Source organism: Artemia sp. Qi Xiang Cuo, chromosome 2 (assembly GCF_049724085.1).
Source record: "Artemia sp. Qi Xiang Cuo chromosome 2, ASM4972408v1, whole genome shotgun sequence".
Lineage (NCBI taxonomy): Eukaryota > Metazoa > Arthropoda > Branchiopoda > Anostraca > Artemiidae > Artemia > Artemia sp. Qi Xiang Cuo.
In genome coordinates, this window is record NC_142795.1 from 10,645,179 (window position 1) to 10,673,025 (window position 27,847).

Sequence of the window (27,847 nt, forward strand, 5' to 3'; positions counted from 1 at the left end):
AATACTTGATGCAAAGTACAAAATACTTGCTATAAAAAAATTTAATTTCTAACAACACCCCAAAAACTCTTGGATACACACAATACGGAAATTTCATTCAAGAAATTATACAAAATATTTGTAAGTAAGTAACAAGCTCTTTATTGATTTCACCTCTTGAATATACAGTACAGATACTTCATTCAAGAAACGCGATTAAACACGTTTTGAAACTAAATACTATGTTTATGCCTGTACTGGGCACCTGTACAAACAAGTGGGGTGTCCCCACTGGTTCCTACACAGTGCAAAAAATGGATCAGTACGAGAACACCACGTTCTCAATCCGATTGGTTTTTTAGGGAGCAATCGGGAGAGATATGTAAAGTCGACATAGCTTTATTTCATTTTTTTAAGGTTCATTTAGACGAGGTTACGTGCGCGCACGTAACCGTGCGCTGATTGTACATGCTCTGTATTATTGTTGTTGTTGTTGTAATTATTCAATAAAATTGTTTCGAAATCGAAAATGTTCTCTTTCTCTTTCTTATCGCTAATTGTACATGCTCTGTATTATTAATATTGTTGTTCTAATTATTTAATAAAATTGTGCCTAAATCGAAAATTGTCCCTTTCTTTTCTGGTTAGAGATGAAGAATCAAGCTCAGTCTATAGTCAGCAGTTATAGCAAAATGTCAAAAGAATGAGTAAATTTGAGAAAGTGGCACTTAGATCAAATCCTGTGTTTGTGGAAAAATAGTTGATTTTGGATGATGATTTTCTCAAGTTATCTCTTAAACGCAGGATATTCTCTTGTCGGGGATGACATAGCTTTATTTCATTTTTTTAAGGTTCATTTAGACGAGGTTACGTGCGCGCATGTAACCGTGCGCTGATTGTACATGCTCTGTATTATTGTTGTTGTTGTTGTAATTATTCAATAAAATTGTTTCGAAATCGAAAATGTTCTCTTTCTCTTTCTTTTCGCTGATTGTACATGCTCTGTATTATTGTTCGTTTTATTGTATTATTTCTGTTCGTTTATAGTTTTATGTTCCTCCTTACATCCAGTTTAAAAAAAATTGTTTTTGTTAAGTTCAGTAAAAGAAAAGAGACAATAGCATGACCCTGGCCTTGCAATCCGGTGTCCGGAAGGGCAGAGTTTCAAGGTCACCTCGTGTTCCTCATTATTCGTTTGGTTCATTTTGTATTCATTTTGAGATTAATGCCATGCAGAATGCAAGAGCACAGAATAACATGCGCTCTTCGATATTAAAAATGAACTGTCGACCACTGAATAAGAAAATTCTGAAGATTTTATCACGCATCGATTTCCTTGGCCTTCTAGAAGTAACTATATTTCTAAAGAAGATTTTCAAGGTGTTTAAAACATACGCAAAATTTTCGTATTTCGTTGCAGCTTGCTATCACTGTCGAGACTATTGCTTGACTTGCTATCACTTGATTTCAATAGACGAGGTAGTTCATTTAGACGAGGTTACGTGCGCGTACGATCTAGTTTTATTATTTTGTAAAATGTTAATGACCTCCATGTACATTGTTACAACAGAAAAATGCAAAAGTTTTTGGCAAAAACTTATAGTAACTAAATTTTTAATTATCTAAAAACGTATTCTCTTTATTGTAACAGAAATTACATCATAGCCGTATTTATTTTTTCAGATATAATTAAGTAACACTATTCGTAGTTTAAAAACGCTTGTTAATCTAATTTCAGGGCCTTGTGTTTCAGGCGAGTCTTTCTTAATGTAATGTGGTGTCACACTTTATCATAATAAGTTAGGTATTCAGGAAGGGGGCGCCCCCAAATACAAAGACTGAGTTCTGTTAGTATTATGCTTTAATCTTGCTCTTTACTAGCAATTGAAAAAACTTTTTATTAGATTTCAGAGAGTTTTTCAGAGAATGCCGTGAACTCCCCCCCCTCTACCAGGAACATGTCTACCCCGCACTTGCCCGCCCTGGACCGGTACTCCCGGGGCAATTCGCCACCCCCGGCCATTCCCCTTGAAAAAATTCAATTTTAACTTAAAAATTAGCCAGGACAAGTTCAGGCACACAATTAGGCGTGGGATATTCTCCTAAGCCGACTTTCACTTGAGAATGGTTTGTTTTTTATATTGGTATGTGATTGTTTTTCAAATCATTCCCGAAATCCCCCTCCACGGCCAATTTTTCCTGGACATCTCCCCCGCCCCCCCGAACTATTCTCCCATGAAAAATTCTCCCACGGAGAATTTCTTCTGCAGAAAATACCCCATCTCCCACAGAAAAACCCCCCAGACGATGCCAACCCTGCGGAAGATTTCCCCCGTACAATTCCACTGGGAGATCTCCACGTGTAAAATTGAGTCGCCAAAGAGAAAGTTCGACAAATCCTGGAAAGTACAATGAAATCTGGCAAAATCCCCTGTGTAAAATGTCCTCTGGAAGGTTTATCCCCAGGAGCGCCCCTCCCTACGGAAAGTTCTTCCTGTGAAATATCGCCCCTGCGAAAAATCTCCCGCCCACAACAAAAACAAATCAGTAGGCTATACTTTCCAACGCTAACAATGGGCAAATTTCATACCTTACATTCTTAACCATCACAATACGATTACGCTAATACCTCTTCTCAAAAAATTCGCAAATCTCGTAAACTAAAGAAGTAATTTCATCACTGTTGATAGCTCCATCATTAATCTCCAATCATGTAAATGCACCACTCATTTTATTCCTCTACTAATATCCTTGCAAATAAAAACTATTCTCTTTTAATTCAAGTCTCTTACTAATATGAATTGTAAAGAAAACTAAAAAGATATACAAGTTTTTTAAAGATACACCGGTTGTTCCGACACTGATCTAATCTAAAAAAAACTAGTATATCATGAAATAGAAATTCAGTCAATTGTTTCAGAAAAAACTTGAACCAGAACAAATTATAACCAACCTGTTTGGTACGGGCACGTACGCAAAGTATATACCTTCAAGAAAATTCCATATGATAATTCAAATTACTATACCTTCTATAGAAATGGTACCTCTGTGCAAATGACCCTGGTAACCCAATTCGTTGAAAACCTACACACATATCTATGCCTCAGGCGTATATCTGAATGTGTACTTTAAACGAATTGTACGGTTACTACTGACGGAGATACTAGTGACTCAGATGAATTTTACTTACAGTTACAGGAGCAAATAGACAGGGTCTCAGGTAGAAATATGATGTTTTTACTGGGAGATTTTAACACCCAGTTCGGTAGAAATAGGGATAGATGGTATCCTAGCCTAGGTATATTTGATGTAGGAAAAGAAAACAGTAATGGATACAGACTTTTGCAATTTTGTAGGTATAACAATCTAGTTATAACAAAACACGGTGTTTGGTCATAAAATACCTCATAAGTTAACATGGTATTCACGTGATGGTAAGACAGCAAACCTTATTGATTATGTTATAGTAAACCGAAGACTGGCAGGATCAATACAAGATACTAGGGTATACAGGAGTGCCGTTATAGATGTTAAAAGTAAAGATCATCATCTAGTAGTGTCAAAGATCAATTTAAAGCTGAAATATCTGAAGGGTAACTACCTCTCGGGAAGTTAAGATGTTGGTAGACTCTAGGATAAGAATTTGAGAGAAACTTTCCAGGAACAGGTGACTACTAAACTTGAGAGTTTAAGATTTGATAATGTGGAAGATGGTTGGAATAATTTTAGAAAAATAATTTGTGAAGTTGCTGAAGTTGTCTTTGGGAAGAAAGCTACAACTGCAGCTAAGAATATTAGTGTAAAAGCTTTATGTTTAATAGAAAAGAGAAGGGACTTGTACAAGAATTATCTGAGTGATAGATCATATGAAAACAAAAGGAATGTAAAGAAAGTGGAGAAAGCACTAAAATATGAACTAAGTAGGTGTGAAGTGGAGGCCTTGGATAGAATTGCCGAGGACCTGGAAGATGCAGCTAGACGGCATAATAGTAAAATATTGCACTGGCATGTTAACAAGTTGAGAGGGAGTAGTCAATCCGGACTTGGCCCAGTTAAAGATAGGAATGGGGCCGAAATTAGCGATAAGGAAAAAACTAAGGAGAGATGGGCCGAACATTTCGAGAATTTGCTTAACCGAGATAGAGTTGAAGGAAAAGATATAGAGGAAAATGAAAAAGTTTGTGATACCTTGAATGTGAAGGGTGATTTGTTTTGTGAGAAGGAATTAGCTACAGTACTAAAAGGATAAAAAAATAATAAGGCTCCAGGTGCTGATAGGGTGGTAAATGAGTTTCTTAAATATGGTGGCTCTGAGGTTAGAAATAAGTTACTGACGATTATGACGTATATGATTTGTGAAAAGGAGAAGTACCTAACGATTTTAGGAAAACCTTAATTAAGCCACTTTATAAGATAGGTGATAAAACTGAGTGTGGTAATTATCGAGGCAATAGTCTGGTCTTTGTAGGTAGTAAATTACTTAGTAATATGATACTTTTTAGACTAAGAGATGCCGTAGACAAAGTTTTAAGAGAAAAACAGTGCGGTTTAGAAAAGGTAGAGGATGTGTCGACCAACTTTTCATTCTTAGGCTAATAATTGAGAAGTGCCAGAGTTTTCAAACACCTTTGGTCCTAAGTTTTATAGATTATGAGCAAGCGATCGATTATGTTGATAGAAGAGCTTTAGTAAAGGTTATATCATTATATGGTATACCAGACAAATACATTAAAGTGATTAGTGCTACGTACGAGAATAACACTGCTGCGGTTAAGGTAGGAAATGAGGTTAGCTGCTGGTTTTGTATTAAATCAGGAGTTAAGCAGGGTTGTGATCTATCCCCCTTTATATAGATCATTTTGATGGACTTTGTCTTAAGAAGCACATGAAAGACAATGACAAACCACGGAATCAAATGGGGAGGAAACAGTCTCCTGGATTTAGATTATGCTAATGATTTACGCATCGTAGATTAGTGAGCAAAATGAATGAAACTTTAGAGGCTTTGCAAGTATAGGGTATTAGAATAGGTTCGAAAATTAATGTTAAGATGACTAAGTCACTAAGGCTAGGAATAAGTGAAGAGGAAAAGGTGAAATCGGATAACGAAAAAATTGATCAAGTTAGCAACTTCACTCACATTGGTAGTAATATTAGTAATGATGGTGGAAGCAGTGAAAATGTTAAAAGTAGAATAACCAAGGCTCAGTGTGTGTTTTCACAGTTGAAAAAAAAGTTTGGAAGAATAGGAAGATATATCTGCGAACGAAGATTAAAATATTGGAAGCTACAGTGATGACAGTGGTCAAATATGGCTCTGAAGCATGGATGCTCCGAAAAGCGGATGAAGATTTGCTAGATGTTTTCCAGAGAAATTGCTTAAGGATTGTTCTGGGTACCCGTCTGCCTGACCGTATTTCAAACAATAGGCTATACGAAAAATGTTGTTCAATACCGCTCTCTAGGGCTATAATGAAAGAAAGGTTAAGGTGACTAGGGCACGTTGTGCGGATGAAGGATGACAGATTGCCGAAGATTGTTCTTTTCGGCCAACCGTCTAGGGCTAAACGGAAAGCAGGTCCTCCCCATCTGGGGTGGGAGGATGTCATAAAGAAAGATTTAAAGGCAATGGGAACTTCGTGGGCGGGTGTAAAAAGGGAGGCTTTGAATAGATTGGGATGGAGGAGGAGTGTACTTATCTGTGTTGGTCTTAGGCTGCTTGGTGCTGCGGTGAGTTGTTAGCAGTAGTAGTAATATATATATATATATATATATATATATATATATATATATATATATATATATATATATATATATATATATATATATATATATATATATATATATATATATATACATCTTTTATGGTAAAAAAAAAACAAACAACCACAGATAAACTAAGGTCAAACAAAATATAAACAAAAAAGTTTTTTTTTTCAAATATACGCAATGAGCAATAAAAGACTAAAAAAAAACAGACTTTGATCTATATTTACCACAAACGGTTTATTTCGGTCATTATTCCACGTGGAGCAGCCAGACCTGGGACAAAAGCTGATCAAAATATAAGAAATTAATGAAAAAATTTTTGAAGAAAGAAAAAAAATGTCTACAGATTTTATTCACTGTTTTTAAAAAGTTCCCGATTAACTTTTGTAGCATGGTAAGGCAGTGTGGTCTTCATCATTAATCGCAAAAAATATTTTTATTTCTAGCCTAATAAATTGCACCCTTAATTACCCTTTTAGAATGGACACGACAGGCATAAGCTGCTTTAAAAAGAGAAGATAAAAAACATTTCTGTCTCTAACCTTATAAAACGTTGGCAAGAAAGTCAATGCCTTTGGCCTTTTAAAGGTACATTAAAGAAAGCTAGAGCTTACTAACGATTAAAAGGATTACCTTTGATGGGAAAACTGAAAGATGGAAGAAGGTAATCTAGTTTATTATGAAACCAGTTTTAAAATAATGGGACAGCTAACGAATACGGTGCGAATGACTTTCACGCAGTTTATTATCTATTTTTACTCACTTCCATACGAGCATACATAGGAAGGGAGAGGATTCTCCCCTGAGTTTAAGAATAGTTGGACTAACTTACGAATACGGTCCACTATTTTAATGCAGTTATTTATTTATCTTTATTCACTTCCATACTAGCATATTTAGAGAGAAGGGAGACCCTCTCCTTAATGTACAAATAATGGGACAACTAACGAATGCGATTCATCGTTTGACGCAGTTAATTGACTATAAATGAACTTCCATGCCAGCATACATAGAGACAGAGAGAGAGAGAGAGAAAGGAGGTCGTCACATGAGTTTGAAAATATTTGGACAAGCAATGAATACAGCTTATCATTTTCAAGCAGTTAGGGTCTATCTTAACTGAATTCCACACAGCATATATATATATAAAGGAGGGGGGGGGAGATCCTATCTAACCAAAAATTGTTAGGAACAACTTGACTAACAATTGTGTTTCCGCGGGTTATGAGAAAGCTGTTACTAAAAATTGTTAACGAAATTCTCGAACAGTTCAGAACGCTTCCATCGTTCATTAACTTATTCATTACAACCACTCACACAGAGCTTTTTTCGAGAGGAAAACAAAACTTCAAAAATGGGTGAACTAAAATAAAAGTATATAAAATGGAAAAAAAACCTCTTAACAAATATTGATAATTCTGTTGGAGGTTACCCCCTGACTAACAGTCACAGTAGCATATGATATATTTAGAAAAGGTACTGAATGGGGAATGCCATAATATTACTCTTTTGTTGCATTTGTAGTTAATTTAGAAGGGCAATAAATTTTTCAATTTTAATCCAAAAACCAAACCCATTTGTAAATTTCCCTACTAATTAATATATTTACATGAACTATTAGTAACAAAGTTTTTGCTAATTACCAATTCTGTTTCTGTGAGCTAACTGAAAAATGTCAGTAATAATTGGGCCAGAATCAGGTATAACTTTGTTTTCTAACGGCAGCAGCCAACTGGGTATGATCGTTCTATCAAAAACTCACAATGCAGGAGAAAAGTTCCTAGAGACGAGCAGAGTACTCTTATAAAAGTAAAAAATATCCGGATGAGATAGGTATCATGTTTGACAGCTAGGTATTTATCGAAATAATGGGCTAATAAGCAGAAATCACCATCTTGGCCTGTGCTTTCCGTCAATAGTTAGACAACAGGTTTTCTACAGATTGAATACTCCAGAGTTCATTTATTCAACACTAAATTTACAAGAAAAACAACTTCAACATACTCCCCCACGTAAGGCTTAATGGTTAGGAAGAAAAATGAAAAAAAAAAAAAATATAAAAGCAACATACAAAAAAAAAAAAATCCATAAAACTAAAAAAATTCATGCTGTAACAAACAACCAAAACCAATCCAGAAACATCAAATTCATAGGAAACCAAAAAGTAAAGAAAAAAGAACAAGAAAAAAAAATAAATCAGATTTCTTCCTATTTACCTACAGGAATTATCATTTAAAACTGTTCATTAAAGCTAATGATAAAATATTAGCGAAACAAGAATTCAAAATACGTTTTTAAAGGCAAAACTTAAGATACAGTTAACACTACGTGACGCTTAGCTATTTAGAGTACGATTTATCAATGAATCTCTCCAATACATAATCATGTTACCTTATTTTCAACATTTAAAAATAAGACCTTAGACCAACCCTATTGGTGGACTAAATAAAATCCCCATGATCCTGAAAAAATATTAATTTGGAACGCCAGAAAACAAGCTGGCGTCACAATTGTCACAGATGGCTACCACCAACTTCACTGCTAAGTTTTCTACCTCTAGACAAGTTTTTGTAGATAATTCCAGCGTAAGCTTATTGTCGAAGTTTATGTTTATTATATTATGACATTCTATTTAAGTTCAAGTTTAAGCCAACTAAACTACTCTTCCCAAGTTCAATAGGAACATCAACAAGAAACAATTCACAAATTCTGAGTGTAACTAGTCAGAACTCAAAGCTAAATTGATTTCAACAGTTTCACAAGCTCAGAAAGTTGTCACCCACTCGCACATGGACAACTTTCAAAAGTTCTAAGGTTATTTATTCGAGCATAAAAAAACGCATAGGAAGAAGTGGAGGTGAGAACTGAATGCGGGGCTATTTGAATGGGAACACTATTAAAAAAAGAGGTATTTTAACGTCAAAAGGCCAGAAGTATTACGCTTTATTTGCTTATCAATTTTTGTAAAAAAAAAGGAAATCTAATGATAAAAATAGAAATGGTTAAAAAATACAACTTTGTCACCATTGAATAAAATTAAAGTCAATTGACTTTCATATGACAGTAAAAATCAAGGTTAAAAGATAAAACAAATAGAAGTTACCTTAAATATGAAGGTGACAGCCACCCTCAGCCCCCCAATCTTCAAACAACTTCAACTTGCAGCAGATTGAAAATAAATTAAGACGCAATTAAATGGGAGCTTATATTCTAATATATAAGCAAGACCGGATTTAAAGTTGAAGCTTCTAGGCTCAAGCGTTTTTGCCGCTCCGTTTTGCTATATTATTCCTCGAAAACTGAGGATAGTGGAAGCACTGAACAGAACACAACTGATTAGCCAAAAATAATAAAAGAGAGAGGTGATACCGAACTCTCAGCTTCCATTTTTGGGAGACATCTGACAGTTTTTAAGTGGCCACGGAATTACTGTTATTTTAAAATTACTTTTCTGTGAATAGGCAGCGCGGCGGCAGAGTGCACCTGGCACTTTGACGATAAACCTCACCAATCCAGTTTTCGTTAAGAAACAAAATCACTCATTGATAATTTATTGTGCCCTCTGGTATTGTGCACCCCTAGGACCGGGCGGGCCTAGTGGGCCTATTGGTAAATCTGGACCTGTATATAAACAAAAAAAGATTTTAAATTAAAAAGAGCAGAAGCAATCAAACATAACAGGGAGATGCCCCTAGCCTTAACCCTTTTCTTTTATTTGTTTTTATTGAAAATTCAATTTACTTCAAAATGTGATTTAGACACAGGGTGGTTTCAGTAGCCTCATATCTATGCACTATTTTAATGTAAAGTTCAAAAAGATACTTGAAGCACTTAATATTTCGGAAATTTTTCTATAAAACACATTGATGTAGGCTACTGATGTAATGGAACTATATTGATGTAAAGATGTTAAGAAATTACATTGATGTAATGAAACAACAGCATTATGTACCCCAATAATAACTTTATTCTGGGTTTTTCCATGAAATTGTTATTATTTAGGTATGTTAGGTATGATCTTTAGAGCAGAGTAGGCTACTTCGTTCTAATCAATTATGTTTGGCTACCCCAATCTGAAAAAAAACTAACTCAAGGTTTGAATTTAGTGTAGGTGACATTAAAGTTAATTTATGTAAAAAGATTATAAAATTACAAACCAAACTTCGAGTGAAGAAGGGCCATCCCACGCTATATTGCATTTCGGATAATCCAGTTGTCACGTCAAGACCCCTACAATTCAGCATTAAAATTGGTGGAAAATACAAGCACTAACCCAAAAGCTTCAATAACAGAATTAATCCAAGGCTTTAGGTGTCACAAGCGGCGTCACACCCATGCAGCCAGAGGTGATGAGGAGCGTTTCAAGTCCTTTTCCAGCCCGAAATTTCAAAATTCTTACTATTTATCCTATAATATCTTATATTTTTTATATAATTTACTAGTTGCAAGTGTTTTTCACTTAAAGTATCAAAAAAAAAAAATATCACAAAGTCAAGGCATTGGTTGGCCACAATATCCGATAGCAAAATGTTCGCTATGTAGGATAGAGCTTTTTTTTTTTTAAAATAAGAAGAGGGATATAATTAATTTTTTGCGTTGCGCCAAAAAAAAAATTATGTGTTTGTGTGTGCACTTTCGCATGAAAAAAATATTTTCTTCAGATATTTATAATAAAAAAAAGGCTTATGTATGGGTAAACAGAGGCACTTACCCTGAAAGCATTACATAGAGCATTACCCCAAGGCTCCAAATGTCACAGGCGGCGTCATAGCCCTGTTTCTTTAGAACTTCAGGAGCAACGTAATTGGCAGTGTAGCAAGGCGTGACTAGAAGTCCGTTTTCTCTTAATTGTTTAGCAAAACCAAAGTCGCAAAGCCTCAAAGTTGGTGGGCCACCATCTTCAGTAGCGAATAGAATATTTTCTGGCTTGAGATCCCTATGAACAACCTGCATATAAAATATTAAAATTAGTATATTCGCAACATAAACTATATCTTTCCTATAATTAAATAAAGTTTTTTCAACTGAAAGTAATGAGCAACATTAAAACTTAAAGCAAACAGAACATTTTCCGTAAACAAGGGGGGCTACCCCGTCCTCAATCCTTCACTCGCTAGGCTAAAGTTTTTAAGTGCTTCAAAAAAAGCTTCTTATTTCGAATAAACGACCCTTGTGTTTCAGCAGTCATTCTTCAAGAATGGTGACAAAAAGTCCAACCTTAGCGTAAAGACCAAGGGATTAAAGAGGAGATAGCCCTCCTCATATAAGGGATTATTTCTGTTCCTTTTCAGTTTCACTGTTTTTCCTTACTTTATACTTCAATATATATAAAAATTACTTTCAATCCCCTAATTACTTTCAATCCCCTAAACATCACCTCCAATATAGTTTATCGCAAATGATTGCAGTAAATTTCATCACTGACAGCCAATGAAAAATATTCCCTTTGAAAGAAAATGTCTTGCTTCCATCGGCTGTATTGCAATAAGCTATATCCCACGAGGAAAAAATTCAACCGTTATTTAAAGGTCTAAGTTTATTTGAATCCAACCTATAATTTTCCGAAAGTAACCAGCTAACTTGTTTTAAGCAATTTCCGGATCGTAAAATAATTTGGACCATAGTCACAAACGCATAAATTAGTTTCAAAATATTTTCTCAAATATAGCTATAGTACTTTTTCGACAAAAGTACGAGAGCAACTTTTGTCTTCGGCCTGGTGTAAAACGACATAGAAAAAAACACGAAAAAACACAACAATTTTTGTTTTTGAAAGTATTTGGGTAATTTTTTAAAACTTCTATGAAAAGTCATGAGTGTCTTTTTTTCTGTTTAAAAAAAAAGTATATTTAAAAAAAGATGATAGAAATGAGTTACCAGCAGTTTTCATTTTACAGAAACTTTAAACAGGGTTTTAAGCTGAAATAAATATTGATTACGGACGATAGACTCATCCGTACTTACTCCGTGTTTGTGAAGGTACTCAATTGTGTTCACTAATACAAAAAATATATTGGCAGCTTCTCGTTCTGTGAAAGACTTTTGCCTAAATATCCGTTCTAAAAGATCTCTTCCTCGGCAGTATTCTTGTATTAAATAAACAAATTGATCATCTTCGTAAACCTGAAAAGAAGAATGATTATAAATCAGCAAAAAAAAAACTTAGCTACATATATAAACTGTGATAAACTGTTAATATATGTCTGAAAACAGGGAAAGAGAGATTTTTTGTTTGACAGAAGGAGAGGGAGGAGAGAGAAAGAGAAGGAGGGGTGACATTTGATATTAAATTTGCAAACAGAGATGAGAGACACAGAGTAGCTTATGGTCTAAGTAGTTCTATATTTGGTAACCCATTTGGCTTAAACCCATTTGTGTAACCCGTTTGCCTTGGTAACTCAAGGCAAACCTAGCTTAAAAAATATTAATAGAAACTCTAATTACATCTATCTCACAAACTAAAACATATCAACTATTTACATACTTAAACCGTGGTTCATAATACAATTCCATTTAATCACTTAATTTACCCTCTGAAAGAAGATTAAAGAGAAAAGAGGAGAAGAAGGAAGAGGAAAGTGGAATAAGAGGAGAAGGAGGAAAGAGGAGAGAGGGACAGGGAAAAAAAATGCTTCAGTCTATAGGATTATAAAGGATATAAAAAAATTAACCTTTTGGTAAAAAAAACTTTTTCGCATCCTGACCAATGGTCTGCGTTGCGCAAGTACCGATCTCCTGATTCAATGACGTAGGCCGGGAGCGCCATGCGAGGTTGGGGACATATCATCCGACGCTTCCCGTGTTTTCCCCCCAGATTTCTCCAGGTACCCATGTAGAGCTGGGTCGACTATGGCTGAGCTTACAGGGTCACATTATTGACCCCCGTCCAAAACCAAAGAATCAGCGAGACCACGACTCCAACTCCTGATCTCAGGAGTTCAAGTCCAGAGCGCTAACCACTCGGCTAGGACCTTTTAGGAAGATGACAGGACATTTTAATTCCTTGAAAAAACCGTATTAGATTTAACTTTAGCAATAGAAGATGACAAGCGGCTAGCCCCTTCATTTTCACCTGTTTTGCTATATCCACAGCATCTTTTAATATATTCACAAGCATTGATTTTAGAAATAAGGGTTTTAACAGTGACGTTTTGTGAGGAGGCCTAAATTTAACAAGAGTATAAAAACAATTGGCGAATACGAAAACCAAACGAAAATACGAAAAATATCGCGAAAAAAAAAAATCTAATACTGACCCTTCTATCAAATTCAAAATGGATGCAGACACATTAGTGTAGAAGGTAAGTTAGGGTTCTTAAGGGTCAAAAGTAGTAGACGCCTATGAAAATCCATCCACTCCATTCCCTAGGCCCAAAATTACTAGGCCCATAAGTTTCAAGCTATTTGGAGATGCCGTCTCAGAATATTATCTTTCACATTCCCCATGAGCCAAGGGTACTTGCCCCATACATTACAAAACAATCAGTGATAAATGCCTGTCAATCTTACAGCTGAAAAGTCAGTGGTTAGAGATGTTCGTGTAGGAGCCCAAGCCTCACTTTTGTAACTCCAATCATGCATATAAAAAAATTCTTGTATGATTCTGATTCCGACAGGATACAATATGCTTACCTTTATGTTAAGAACTGGCAGGGCTATTCGGGAGAGGGGGAGGGGGGAATGTATTGACAATTTTATTTCTCGGCTGATACAGGTTGAAGATCCTTGGGTAATTCCACTTCAAATAAAATGCAACAAGCCTGCCTCTCCAGAAAAAATAGGAAGGAAGAAAGAGTGTCCACGACCCCACATTTTTTCATCCAATCATATCTATTTTAAAATCATTCAGACTCTGGTTCAGACAAAGGCAACATGACTAGTTTCAACTAAAACGATGATGGAGATATGAAAAGAGTGTAGCTGGAGGAACATGACCCTACTCTTGTCCTCCAATCGTGCAAACTGAAAATCCTTGATCTGGTGGAAAATGATGATTCTGGTTCAAGCTAGATGCAGCATGCCTACAGTTGGATTAAAAATTGGCAACGGAAGAAGAGGCATGAATTTGGAGGGACTGCACACCCACTTCGATTCACTAATGGTATCAATTGCAGTTCTTTGTATAATTTCAGGTCAAAGAAGGTGCAATATGCCTATATTAAGCGATAAGTTGTCGATACGTCTGGGTTGAGGGATTTCGGACGGGCCACATGCCCCTTTATGCCACCAATAATATAGACTAAAAATTGATTGCGCTTCAAACAAGAAACAACATACCTACCTGTCTGCTAAAAATTAGGCTAGCAGGCGCAAGGCGGTGTAGGGACAGGTAGGGTGGATGGAAGAGCCACTGGTCAAATTTGGCTACTAAATTATACAAAATTTGGTGAATCTGCTTCAAGATTCTATCAAGATCATTTTGTGATGATTTTGGTCCAAAAACGTGCACAATATCAACCTTTTTTCCAAAAAAAAGTTGGGGTAAGAGGTACAGATAGGGGGTGGAGAGATGTACCAAGGTCCCACATCTTCCTGTCAGCTTATTGGGGCAACGAGTAAAGTCTCAGCACCCAACTTTTTCTGGCGTGTACCATAGCAAAGAAGTCACCATGAAAACCATCGTTTTTTTTGCATAAAGTAGGAATTGCACACAACCTTCCAGAAAGTAATGTCACAGTCATCGATGCAACATCTTTTAATATATTCACAAGCATTGATTTTAAAAATAATGGTTTTGACACTGATGCTCTGTGAGGAGGCCTAAATTTAACAAAAGTATAAAAAAATTGTGGATACGAAAACCAAATGAAATACGGAAAATATCGCGAAAAAAAAAATCTAATATTGGCGTTTTGGGAGGAGGAGGCAGGTCATGGTTTTTTCATAAGAAATATTCTTCTGCTCTTCATACCTAAAAAAAGCTGCTTTTCATTGCGAATACTTTTTTTTGAGAGCATCTTACGTCGTTAATTACTTGTGAAAAGTTCGTATTTACCTAATTCATAAATAAAACAAAAAGATAGACCAAATTTTATTTCATTTGAAACAAGCGAAGGAGCTTCCTCCCTTGCGGTGGATTCTAACAAAAAAAACATTTCTAAACAAAAATCTTCTGGAGAAGAAAATATTGTCTGTATTAAAAAAAACGCATATCGATATTTTGTCTTTTTTCCGAAGGCAAAGATTCTTTCAGACTGAAGAAAAGAGCCATCCATTGTCCTCACATCTACATGCAACAACGATCACTAAAATGTTTCTTTTTCACTTACAAACCTAGACATTTCTTTGTTTGATCTAACCAACATTTACAATTATGTCAATTAGACATATTCCAAAATGTTTCTGAGTAAATACTATCCTTATTCACATAAGGTTAAGTGTATTTGTTTTTCGTCGAATTGCATTTCTTCTCCAGACATCCTTTGTCTGTCTTTAGGCTTACACGAAATGGGAAAAGGGAATGCCGACTAAAATAGGTTACTTACTTTCTGTACGTCTTTGCTTCAGACACTTGGCATTTTTCAGTGTCATAATAAGAATAATTAATTCAATTAGTGTAATTGGTGAAATTAGAGAATAAGTATCTGATCTCAGTTCCTGACAGAAAAACAATTACAAAGCTTGAAAAAATGCCAAATGTCGCCAGACGCTAGGCGGCACTGACAGACACTAGTGCTATTTTCCACTCTTATAAGTTACCTATACTCTTTGCCTCCAGCTATATTAAAAGATTCGGAAATATTGAAAACGTTTCAGAAAGCTTGCAATAAAAAATAGCATTCAGCTCTAGAAAACAGTCTATTGCATTCCCTCTTTGGATACCCATTGTTGAGAATACCATGGGCTTCCGCGAAGAACTGCAATGAGTACGAAAAGAGAGGTAAAAACAAACGTAAAAAGTTGTAAAGTATAGATGTAAACTGGAAAGAGCTAACAGAGGTTTTTTTTTGCCAGTCAAAAATAGATAGGCCTAGGATTGGATTGACAAAAGTAATAAGACACAAAAAGGATCAGGCAATTGTTTGACTTTTGACAATGTAGAAGTTAAAACTTAAAGGCCAACAGCCTTCTGGGCAAGATTCGAGGATTTGAGGCTAAAACAGCCTCAACCAATTATCGAACTTTAAATGGAGATGCCCTACAAGTATGGTTTCTGAGCAGAAGAGATTTTGGATCTTGTTGCACTACTACTACTACTACTAACAACAACTCACTGGAGCACCAAGCCGCCTTAGACCAATAGAGCTAAGGACGCTCCTCCTCCATCCCAATCTATTCAAGCCCTCCCAAGAAGTTTCCATTTCCCTTGAATCTTTTCTCACGACATAGTCCCAACCCATTCGGGGACGATCTGCTTTTCGTTTGACCCTAGACAGTTGGCCGATAAGGAATACCTTTGGCATTCTGTCATCATTCATCCGCAGAACGTGTCCTTGCCATATCCACCTTTCTTTCATTATAGCCCTAGAAAGGGGGATTGAACCATGTTTTTCATATAGCTTACTGTTTAAGATAGGGTCAGTCAGTCGGGTACCTAAAATATCTAGCAAACCCACCTTTCTCTTCCGGAGCGCAGCCACTTCAGAACCGTACTTGACCACTGTCATCAGTGTAGCTTCCAAAATTCTGATCTTGGTTCGCACAAATTTACTTCCTATTTTTTCAAACTTTTTTCAACTGTGAAAAAAAAAACACCCTGGGCCTTGGCTATCTGAGTACAGAGTAAACCAAATTGGATACAGCACCACTTTGAGATGAACCAAATTTTCAGTTAAAGGGCCTAAACAACGCATATTAAGGTGCCCACAGAGGTAATCAACAACTGAAGAATCACATTTGTTGTATCGGTAAGAGATTGTTTATTCAGAACGGTATGAAAGACTAGAAAGTAAGCTACAAGAAATATTGAGCAAGATTATATTCATCTAATAAGGTCCAGGCAGATTCTATACGGAGCATTTATATCTTCAATTAATAAAAAACGATTTTACGAATATGTTGATGCTTACTAAAGTGAATCGTACTGCTGATGCAGCTTTACGAGACGAGCAGTACCAAAGGAAGAATAGGGAAGGAAGATAAGGGTTCGGCCACTATAGTTTTCCAATCTTTTCTGTTTAGACGACGAGCGAGATATTCACACCTTAGCTAAATAGTTGGCGACAAGAAAGGGAGTGAGGGGTCAAGGGCCAAATTTGTGTTTCCAAACATATGAATTGAGGTCTTTTAATGGTTCCAACTTAAACAAGGTGCTAACAGTCTAACTTAGAACTAAAAAACTGCAGTGTAGAAGGACTAACTGCAGCTGGAACTTTGCTTATTTTTATGCAGGATATTGACTCGTTTGACTCGTTTTTCGACTTAGTTGACATAAGCTCATTTTTAGGCCTACACTTGACTCAGCTTATTTTAACAGAAAATCAGGATGTTCGTTATTTTTGCACTAAGACTGAATATTGCTTCTTTTGCACTACGTCACCGAGACTCCACATATTGGAATTAACACGTTTTTTGCATCAAATCACAAATTGCATCAATTCAGGTCCTTGTTTTCCACCGATTTATTCTATCAGCTTAAACTTAGCTTGTTTCTGCATTAAGATAGAAAATCGTAACCCGACACCGATTTAAACAAGATGCAACACGCCCACTTTTCTTCTAAAAAGTGGATGGTTCAGAGGGGGTGGAGGGGCTATAGGGTCAGTCAGTACATCCAACTACGTAGATTTTGATTCTTGTAAAGATTCTGGGTCTTCAGAAGCTGCAACATGCCAGACTTTTTTTTTTTTTTTTTAATAGAAAGTGCCTATTAAGAACCGCCAGGTAAAAGAACACCGTAACTCAGAAGTAGGTACAAAATGAGCCCTCACTTAACTTTCCATGATCGTCCATTTTGATTAGGTCAGAAAAAACAGTTACTCTGGTATTTTAAGTTTCCAAATAAAAAGTACATAAATATATATAGACGGTTATTTCGAAATATTTATTCGACTATGAGCGTCTTTAAAAAAAGTCAGCATTTCCACTGCTGTCATTTCACAAAATTTAAGAAATCTTGTCCATACAGACCGCTAGGCCCTTTTCCTTCCATCATTTTACGACCCTTTATATGTGCGTCAGAGATTTTGGAAATTACGGTGTCCCTCTCTTTAATGTTTACATCTCTTAGGGAATATTGGGAAGGATGAAAAGGATGCCACAAATTATTTTTAATGTGGAAATCAAAGCATCGCTGGGAAAACAGCACCTGCTGTCTCCATGCTACAGTATGTTGAGAAGGTTTTCCGAACCCATCTAGTTGCCTAATGAAAAGATAAGAAAATAAGTGTTGCGAATCAACATTACTGATAACTTTGAAAAATATATTCGCTATTGGAATTTCAACAATTCTCAAGTAGTAATCAATTAACTTTTTTCTTGTGTTTTTACAGGAAGTTCACAAAAACAATTTTATGATTTTTTACAGTACATTATAAGTTTGGCAAAACCATTTTCTTTAAAAATCTTGATGTCTTTCCAATATTGAATGCAGTGGCGTCATTTCATCAAATTCCTCAGCAAATCAGATTGCGTTTTTTGCACGGACCTATGTAGGGTCCCTGGATAGGTCCTAAACAGTTTGATATATATATATATATATATATATATATATATATATATATATATATATATATATATATATATATATATATATATATATATATATATATATATATATATATATATATATATATATATATATATATATATATATATATATATATATATATATATATATATATATATATATATATATATATATATATATATGTATATATCTATATATATATATATATATATATATATATATATATATATATATATATATATATATATATATATATATATATATATATGTATATATATATCTATATGTATATATATATGTATATATATATATATATATATATATATATATATATATATATATATATATATATATATATATATATATATATATATATATATATATATTTTTATATATTTATATATATCAAACTGTTTAGGACCTATCCAGGGACCCTACATAGGTCCGTGTAAAAAACGCAATCAACTGCATGCGAGGCAAGGCATAATCATGCAATCAGAAATCATTTGAAGCTTATTAGAAGGTTGATACTCACTTCCCTAAGTTTGACTATGTTAGGATGATTTCCATACCGAAGCAAAATCTCAACTTCTTCTGAACATTCCCTCTTTGACTTGCTAATCATCTACAAAAAAATAAAATAAAAAATAAAAAAATCCCAACAGGTTGAATTATATCATAAAACACACAAATCCTTCATAAAATTTTGAGGAAGATAAACTTTGTTATCAGGACCTTCAGTGTAGGAAATATATCTGGGGTACAGACAGCCCTTTCAAGTTTCAGACTCTTTTAAGCCCCTCTCCCCCCATAGCTATTAAATGTAAAAAATATACAATCAAAACTTGGAATTTGGTTAAAATACCTAAAATAGGAATTTTACGGGTTTCTCTAAGTAAAGATCTCTCTTCCATGCAAGTATGATGAAAGAATAATCTCACATTGAGATATTCTAAATTTATTTTAGAAATTAATTTATTAAAAAAAACAAAAAAAAAAAAAAAATAAATAAAAAAAAAAAAAAAAAACGCGTAGGCTACAAAGTAATTCTGTCAAATTAACATTCTAGTTTTAATTGCTTAGAGCGAAAAACCAAATTTGATAAATGACAAGGATGGGAGGGATAGATTTTCAGGCAAAGTCTATGATTTATCAAATAGAATCTAAGCACTCAGCTGGTGAGCAAGCCTTTAAATGAATTCTAAAAAAATGCTCCGGAAAAGCCACTAAAACAAGGAGGGAAATAGGCGAATTCCGTGATAATTATAAAGAAAATTGTGAAAATTAAGTTACATTTTTTAAGGAGAAGAAGGGCGGCTTCTATCTGTATGTGTCAGAATCTAAAAAGACAACAACACTGAGCTCAACAGCTCTAATATTTTGTTAGTCTATTTTTTTTCCTTTCGTTCGTTTACTCAGCTTATTCTTCTTTTGTTGTATGGCATGTTAAAAATAAAATTCGTGGATTCACACAGTGTCGCTGAAAAAGAAACTAAAGACTAAAAAATTGAAAACTGGAAAACAATAATCACGAATTCAATACTAATTAGAATTATGACACTAGGGAAACGTAAAGTGCAATAACAGTCTTTGGTCTACTTCCGTGACCAAAATGTTGCTGGAGCAATATTTTGATTTTGTTTCTTCTCCATCAAATAAATTCCATGGGTGTCAGTCCCTCAAAAATAAATAAAACTCAGAACAAAACTATATATGTAAAGAATTAAAAAAAAAGCTGAGGACAAGTTACTTATAGACAGTCTTAAAATATGTTGTGTTTTCAAGCCCAATTTTATTCTTTAGTGTCTATCTTCCAATCTATGTTGATAGTTTTAAAACGCACGATGCATAAAAACTAATGCTTTATTACTTTGACAAAAAAAAAAAAAAAAAAAAAAAAAAAAAAAAAAAAATCTAAAACAATGTTATGCTGTTATTTATAAAATTGCAACATGTAAATGGTAAAGCTATGTTACTTTGTCTCAACACATAAAACATGTTAATTGTTTCCTAGGTATTTGACAAATTTTATTTTACAATATGTTACAGGTAATTATTTGGTAAAAAAAAATGTCTTCCTAATTTAGTAATTGAGATAAATTAGCACTTGAACAAGGTCTTGACCTTACTCATCCATCCAATCACCTAGGACAAAACAGTATAAGCAGTCCATTAGCCAAAAATCATTTCCAAAATCAAGCAAAGTTAACATTAATAAATATAAGTCGTTGTACAACACCAAGCAAAAGCACCTTAAATCTAAGAAAATATTCCCAAATTATCACCTCACATCAGGGCTCCTCAGAGGAATACACACTTGCTAATGCGGGTTTCGGCGCTTTAATTTCCTGATCCTAGCAAGTGAGCGCACCTGCCATAAAAACTTATGGCATCCCCTTGTGTAGTGTATTTTCCTTAGCTGCAGGGACCCTTCTACCAAATTCCAAATGAATGCAGACACATTACTGTGAAGGTAAGTTAGGGTTTTAAAGGGTCAGAAGTAGTAGACGCCTATGAAAATTCATCCACTCCATTCCCTAGGCCCATCAGTTTCAAGCTATTTGGAGACGCCGTCTCGGAATATTATCTTTCACATTCCCCATTGGCCAAGGGTACTTATCCCATACAATTCAATAGAATCAGCGATACATGCCTGTCAATCTTACAGCTGAAAAGTAAGTGGTCGAAGGTGGTCGTGTAAGGGGCCCAAGCCTTACTTTTGCAACTCTAATCATACAAATCAAAAATTCTTGTATGATTCTGATTCCAACAGGGTACAATATTCATACCTTTATGTTAAGAACTAGCGGGGCTATTCGGGAGAGGGAAGGGGGGAATGTATTGACCATTTTATTTATCGACTGATACAGGTTGAAGACCCTTGGGTAATCCCGCTTCAAATAAAATGCAAAATGCCTGCCTCTCCAGAAAAACAGGAAGGAAGAAAGAGTGTCCACGACCCCATATTGTTCATCCAATCATATTCATTTTAAAATCATTCTGACTCTGGTTCAGACAAAGTCAGCATGACTAACTTTCAACTAAAACGACGATGGAGATATGAAAAGAGTGTAGCTGGATGAACATGACCCTACTCTAGTCCTCCAATCGTGCAAACTGAAAATCCTTGATCTGGCGGAAAATCATGATTCTGGTTCAAGCTAGATGCAGCATGCCTACAGTTGGACTAAAAATAGGCAGCGGAAGAAGCGGTATAAATTTGGAGGGCCTCACACCCACTTCGATTCTATCAATTGCAGTTCTTTGTATAACTTCAGTTCAAAGAAGGTGCAATATTCCTATCTTAAGCGACAAGTCCTCGATAGGAGTGGGTGGAGTGATTTCGGAGGGGCCACATGCCCCTTTATGCCACCAATAATATAGACTAAAAATTGATTCCGCTTCAAACAAGATACAACATACCTACCTGTCTGCTAAAATTTAGGCCAGGAGAGGCAAGGGAGTGTAGGGACAGGAAGGATGGATGAGGAACCACTGGTCAAATTTGGCTACTAAATTATGCAAAATTTGATGAATATGCTTCAAGATTCAATCAAGATCATTTTTTGATGAATCTGGCCCAAAAACGAGCAACATATCAAACTTTTTGCCAAAAAAGTCAGGGTAAGAGGTACAGATAGGGGGTGGAGAGATGTACCAAGGTCCCACGTCTTGCCGTCAGCTTATTGGGGCAACGAGTCAGATCTCAGCACCCAACTTTTTCTGGCGTGTACCATAGCAAAGAAGTCACCATGAAAACCATAGTTTTTTCTACATAAAGTAGGAATTTCACACAACCTTCCAGAAAGTGATGTCATAGTCATTGATGCAACCTGAGATCTACACTTTCTGTGAAGATGGCAGAGGTTGAGATGGGACCCCTCCACGTTGCATATATTGGGACCTGACGGTTCCAAAGTTTCAATTTAATATATAACTTATTAGATATTGCACAAAATCGCCATGAAGCCTGTGGTATGGAAGTTTCATACAATAAGTGTTGTCCCACTGAGAACTGTTTTATGATAAAGAAATGAAATGATTAGACTACATGGGTTTGATTTTGATGGTGACTAAGTCTTGTGGAGAGTTACTTGGCGGACTAAGTTGTCTAGGTACTCATTCGAATATATTACTGCGATGCGATACAAAAGAAGAAATTTACTCGAATCCTGAAGAGGCTTTTTCATGTCGTCAGCTACTCTTTAGAACATTTCTTTGCATTTGCTCCATGAGGCATGATTGCAAAGTGCTTTGTTTTAGTCACGACAAATAGGGCTCCTTTCTAGTCACTGCCTTTTAACAAATTAAAAAAAAAACAAACAGGATTTTTCAACTTAAAGTAAGTAGCAACATTAAAACTTAAAACGAATACAGTTATTTTGTATATGATGGGGGCTGCCCCCTCTTCAATACCCCTCTCTTCACGCTAAAGTTTTTAAGTACTTTTAGAGAAGTTCCTTAATCTTATTAAACGGTCGTTGTGTTTCAGGAGTCGTTCTTTAAGAATTGGAACAAGAGGTCTAACTTTAGCGTGAAGAGGTGGGCATTGAGGAAGATGCAGCCCCCCTCACACACGGAATGACTTCTGTTTGTTTTAAGTTTTAATGTTGCTCCTTATTTTCAGTTGGAAAATTCCTCGGTGGAAAGCTCTACCATTAAAATGCTCCACCCCCCCCGGAAAATTACCCAAGAAAAATTCCATCCTCGCTGCAAATACTCCCGAAAAAATTTCTTGCGGATGACTCCACCTGAAAAGTTCTCCTTAGCATACTGTCATTCGGATAAAACAGTTGTTTCTTATTCACTGTCATATAGTTTTACATTCATATCGGTAATCCCCCCTAAAAATTTTCTCCAGACCCTCACCACCCTCCAATGGAAAATTTCTCCCGTGGAAAATTTCACCGAGGATTTCCCCTGGTGATAATTCCCCATGGAGAATTTTTCCCACGGAAAATCGCCTTTCAAAGAAAAATACCCCAGAGAATTTCAACCCCTCTGGAAATTGCCCCATACAATGCCTTCAGAAAATCTCCATATGTACAATTAAGACGTCAAAGAGAAAAATAGACAAATAAAATTCCCCTCCAGAAAAATATATATGTATATTTCCCAATAATAATCACTATATTTGAACAATGGGCAAATTTCATAATTACAGCACTTTCCCCGGGGGCTATAAGGGATCCTGTCATCCCAAAGACATAGTTATTGGATCTTTTAACTATGATGAACAAAATAACTTCTCGAAATTCTGTTCGGCCGACTTTGGTGAAAAAGGGGCGTTGGAGGGGGAGGGGGCTAGTTGCCCTTCAATATTTATGGTTATTTAAAAAGGGCAAAAGAACTTTTAATTTAAATTTAAACGAGCCTCACCAAACTTCTAGGACTATTGGTTCGATACCATCACCTCTGGGAATAAAAAAAAAAAAAAAAAAAAACGTAACCCCGATCTTTATTCTGGAAAAAAAAAAAAAAAAAAAAAAACATTTTTGTTGAGCTTGTAATTTCTACAATTCGGTTCTCTGATAGACTGCATCTGATGGTGCGATTTTTAATAAAATCCAAGAATTTTGAGAGATATTCCCACCTTTTTGAAAATAAGGCAAAATTTTTATGGAAAGACCGAGTACAAATTAATTTCTTAAGATTTAAATTTGTTGGAAATATTTGGATTTAACTGTAATATTTGGACATGTGTTATTATTCAAAGGATATTAACTAGTCTGTTTCTGTGACCCTTGTGTCATAGACTGTGACTGTTCACGACATTAGTTTGAACAATTATTTAGTCTTAGGTAGGGATACTGCCTAACGAGAAGTCAACCTGTCCATGCTGAATCCAGAAATGTAATGCTGTGTCTATCAACTGCAGTTTTTACGTAAATGTATTGGGAATTGTATAAGGAATTAAAAAAAAAAAAGTAGCTAAAACAATTACTATGCAACAGAAGAAGTTTAAAGAATTAATATGCAAACACCGAGTCCCAATAAATACGGTGTTATGCAGAGAGTATACATTGCATAAACCAGACTGTGCCTATGTCTATGACACTGTTACAGACTGTGTCTGTTTCGACACTAGTTTGGATAATCATTCAAATTATTAGTCAAGAAAGATCTCTAACGGGAATTAATCCCGTTTATGCTGAATTCAGAAACACAACAACTGCAATTTCATGAACATGTTTTATTAAATTTATGAAGAATAGGAAAAAGGCAAATATTTGAGTGTATCTATAATATTATAATCTATAATATCTATAATCTATAATATCTATAATATCTATCTATAATATCTATAATCTGTTTAATCTATAAACAGATATAACAGTTAATTCATCATTTGGTAAATATTCTTTATGCGTCAAAGAATGGCATAATTAAAATTACGCAAGAGAAGTTCTTCCAAAGGCAGGAAATTTCTCATGTTTCACTGTTAATAATATATGTCAAATTGAATGAAACCAGTACAATATATCCCCTTTAAAGATTTTATCCCTTCTTATCTTACTTGACTTACTCAACTCTAAATAAAGATGAAAGAGAGCTTTCCACTCATTAGGAGGCCAGCAATACAAAACATTGAGCAAATATTTGCCGTTCTCTTAAACTGAATTGAATAAGCGTTGACACTTGATCAAGGAAGCGCAAATGCTTCATTCTGTGTTTGATATATTATGCAGCAGTAAAAATATTGAATGGAGGTAGATATATCAAATTTGCTAAGCCTTTTGAAATTGACAGAGGATAAAACGACAGCTTTTTCAGGAAGGTGGTAAACAGTTTTGATTTTTCTAATACTTAATCATCACCAGAATTATGCTACTTGGGTAGTTCCCATTTCATAGCTCTACCTTCAAAGCATAACAAAGAGCCTTGACAACCATAAATTTATCCTTGCTTCCATTTAGGCTACGTACAGACAGCAGAGGAGAGATGTTCAAAATTTTTTTTTCTTTTTTTACAACAATAAAACAGACATGATTTAAATAAGTTAAACAAGGGGAACTAATTGGGAAGAGGAAGAAGCATTAATGCCTCCAAATTTTGAATATATTTTTTATATTTTAATATTTTTCATTTTCAACCTTTTTATATTTTCCTTTTTTATATTTTATATAGAAATTGTATATTTCTTATATAAAATATATAATTTTATATAATATTTCCCTTTTGTATATTTTCAGTAAAAAAAAAAAAAAAAAAAAAACACCTCTTCTACCTAGAAAAAATACTTTTTGCACATTCGTTAGAAAAAAAAACTGAAGGAAGAGGCAAATCCTTGCCCTCCTCCCTACATTTCCGTGAAATGGCGTCTCCATATTTAGACAGGTCGGAGGTCAAATTGGAATTGAGAAGTCAAACTAGATTGAGAAGCAAGAAAGCAGAAAATCACGTAGGGGGCAATTTCCGCAAAAGGCGGAAACAATAATCGAAGACGATAATATATATATATTTATTTATGCCCGCTTACAATGGAGAAATGGAGAAAAAAAAGAGCGGAGTACAAAATGAAACAAAAAAAGAAGAAAAACATGTTCAACACTAAAAATTAAATACAGGTATTTCATTCACAGAAACAGTTGAGTCAGCGGTGAGTCGTAGAGTTTACTGAGGGATCGTCTAGAGGCTCTCCGTTCTAGATCAATCACCTTGGTTGATGGATCAAGGATTCCATATATGGATGAGATCTCCGTGTTAGAAAATCTTAGTGGAAGTCCCAGCAAAAATTTTGCAAATCTGTAGTACGTGGTTCGGATTTTTCGACGCTCGGTGAGGGACAAAATTTCCCACAAGGGTGATATGTACCAGATGGCAGGAGAGACGACGGCGTTGAATAGTTTTGACTTAATAAATCGATTAAATGACCACTTGCATTTGACAGCTTTTCCATATGCTGAGCGGATAGATTTACAGACTGATTCAGCCAACAAGCCTCTAGTTGACCTAAGCGTTTGGCCATACGTGATACCAAGGTAATTGGAACTGGGACTGCTGGACTCTGATACCGTCAAAGACAAGATTGGAATCAGTCGAGTTGGTGCCACTAAAAACGATAAATTCGGTTTTCTCTATGTTGACTCGTAGTCCTATTCTTCTGTATAGGGTCACTAAGAGACGAAGATTCTCTTGTAGACCCCTCAGCGTGCTGCTTAGGAGCAACAAGTCATCTGCATAAGAAATGAAACTTAGATCCAAGCCCTCCAAAAAGAAGGTCTCACGAACGAATCTAGTTACAGAGTAAATCGCAGAATTAAAGATGATAGGGCTTAGAGCAGATCCTTGCCGAACTCCTTTGAAGAGCCGAATGGGTTCAGAAAGCTTTTGCTTGCGGTGACCGGCGATTGTTTCCCATCCCAAAGCTAGACGAATATGCATGTGGGAGTACCAGTCATGGAGAACAAGGACACTGCGGGGGTCGACTCCTGAATCTAAGAGGCACCACAGTGCCTGCGATTGGACGACAGAATCGAACGCAGCGGAAATGTCGACACTGCAGGCAAAGAGTGGCTTTTTAACTAAAGATTTAGACCTCATTATTCTTCTTAGTAGCCGATGGGCGTTTCCACAGCCCAACCCATTTCTGAATCCAAGTTGTTTGTCTCCCATTAGAGCGTGCGACGTAATATGGGGCAACAGTACCTTCTCAAATAATTTGCTGATAACCGATGAAACGTGATTGGTCTGTAGCTTTTACAAAGCAAGGGATCTCGATTCTTTTTCAGAATATTGGATGTGCGGCAACCATGAAAGTTGGCAGGTGTGAGTCCCTGCTCGATGCTCATTTGGAATAGTAAGGCTAATTACTCATGTAGACGTTCTCTGCCGTGCTGCAAGTGCTTTGGAGTGATCCCATCGTGCCCTGGAGACTTGTTCTTTATCAATTTTCTCACAATTATCTCAATATGCCATTATGAAACAATGACATCAGTGCGGCGGAGTTTTGCGCTGATTAATTGCCTATCTAACTCAGATTTATATACGGAGTCCAGCTCGTTGGGGGGTGGCGCAAACACGTCCTTGTAATGGTTTACCCAACTTTCATCGGGAATGGGACTTTGCACATCAGCGTCGGCCCTGTTAGTATACTAACAGGGCCGACGCTGTTATAACTAGATTTTATAATACTTTAAAATCTAGAAAATGATTAATATTAGGGTTATATATGCTTCAAGGTATCTACCTTTAACCAAAAGGCCCTGCCTTTAAGCCAAAACATATCCTTGCTCTGCTGTAGGCTAAATACAGAGTACAGAAAAGGAGGGAAATCTATAAGTGTCAGAAAGAGGAGCAAGAAGGAGTGTCTAGAAGGACCAACACAAACTTTTTATAATGGTAACAAGGATCCTAGCTTTTTGGCAACTAAATCAAAAAAGTTTTCTTTTCGAATAAAAGTAGAATGAAATCAAAACTTCAAGCAAACAGAAATTATTTATTAAATGAGTAGGGCTGCCTCCTCCTCAA

General features: G+C 35.5%; 1 protein-coding gene across 1 annotated transcript in view; it reads right to left on the bottom strand.

Moving 5' to 3' along the window:
* Positions 1 to 5,915: 5,915 nt before the first annotated feature.
* The window catches only part of S6kII (Ribosomal protein S6 kinase II), a 245,358-nt gene continuing 223,426 nt past the window's right edge, over positions 5,916 to 27,847 (bottom strand). Inside the window, exons 13-16 of the mRNA XM_089105528.1 lie at positions 18,912 to 19,001; positions 11,713 to 11,871; positions 10,460 to 10,695; positions 5,916 to 6,021 (exon numbers count right to left, since the gene is read on the bottom strand). Of these exons, the coding sequence (XP_088961654.1) occupies positions 5,916 to 6,021; positions 10,460 to 10,695; positions 11,713 to 11,871; positions 18,912 to 19,001 (591 nt within the window). The remainder of the gene's footprint in view (positions 6,022 to 10,459; positions 10,696 to 11,712; positions 11,872 to 18,911; positions 19,002 to 27,847) is intronic.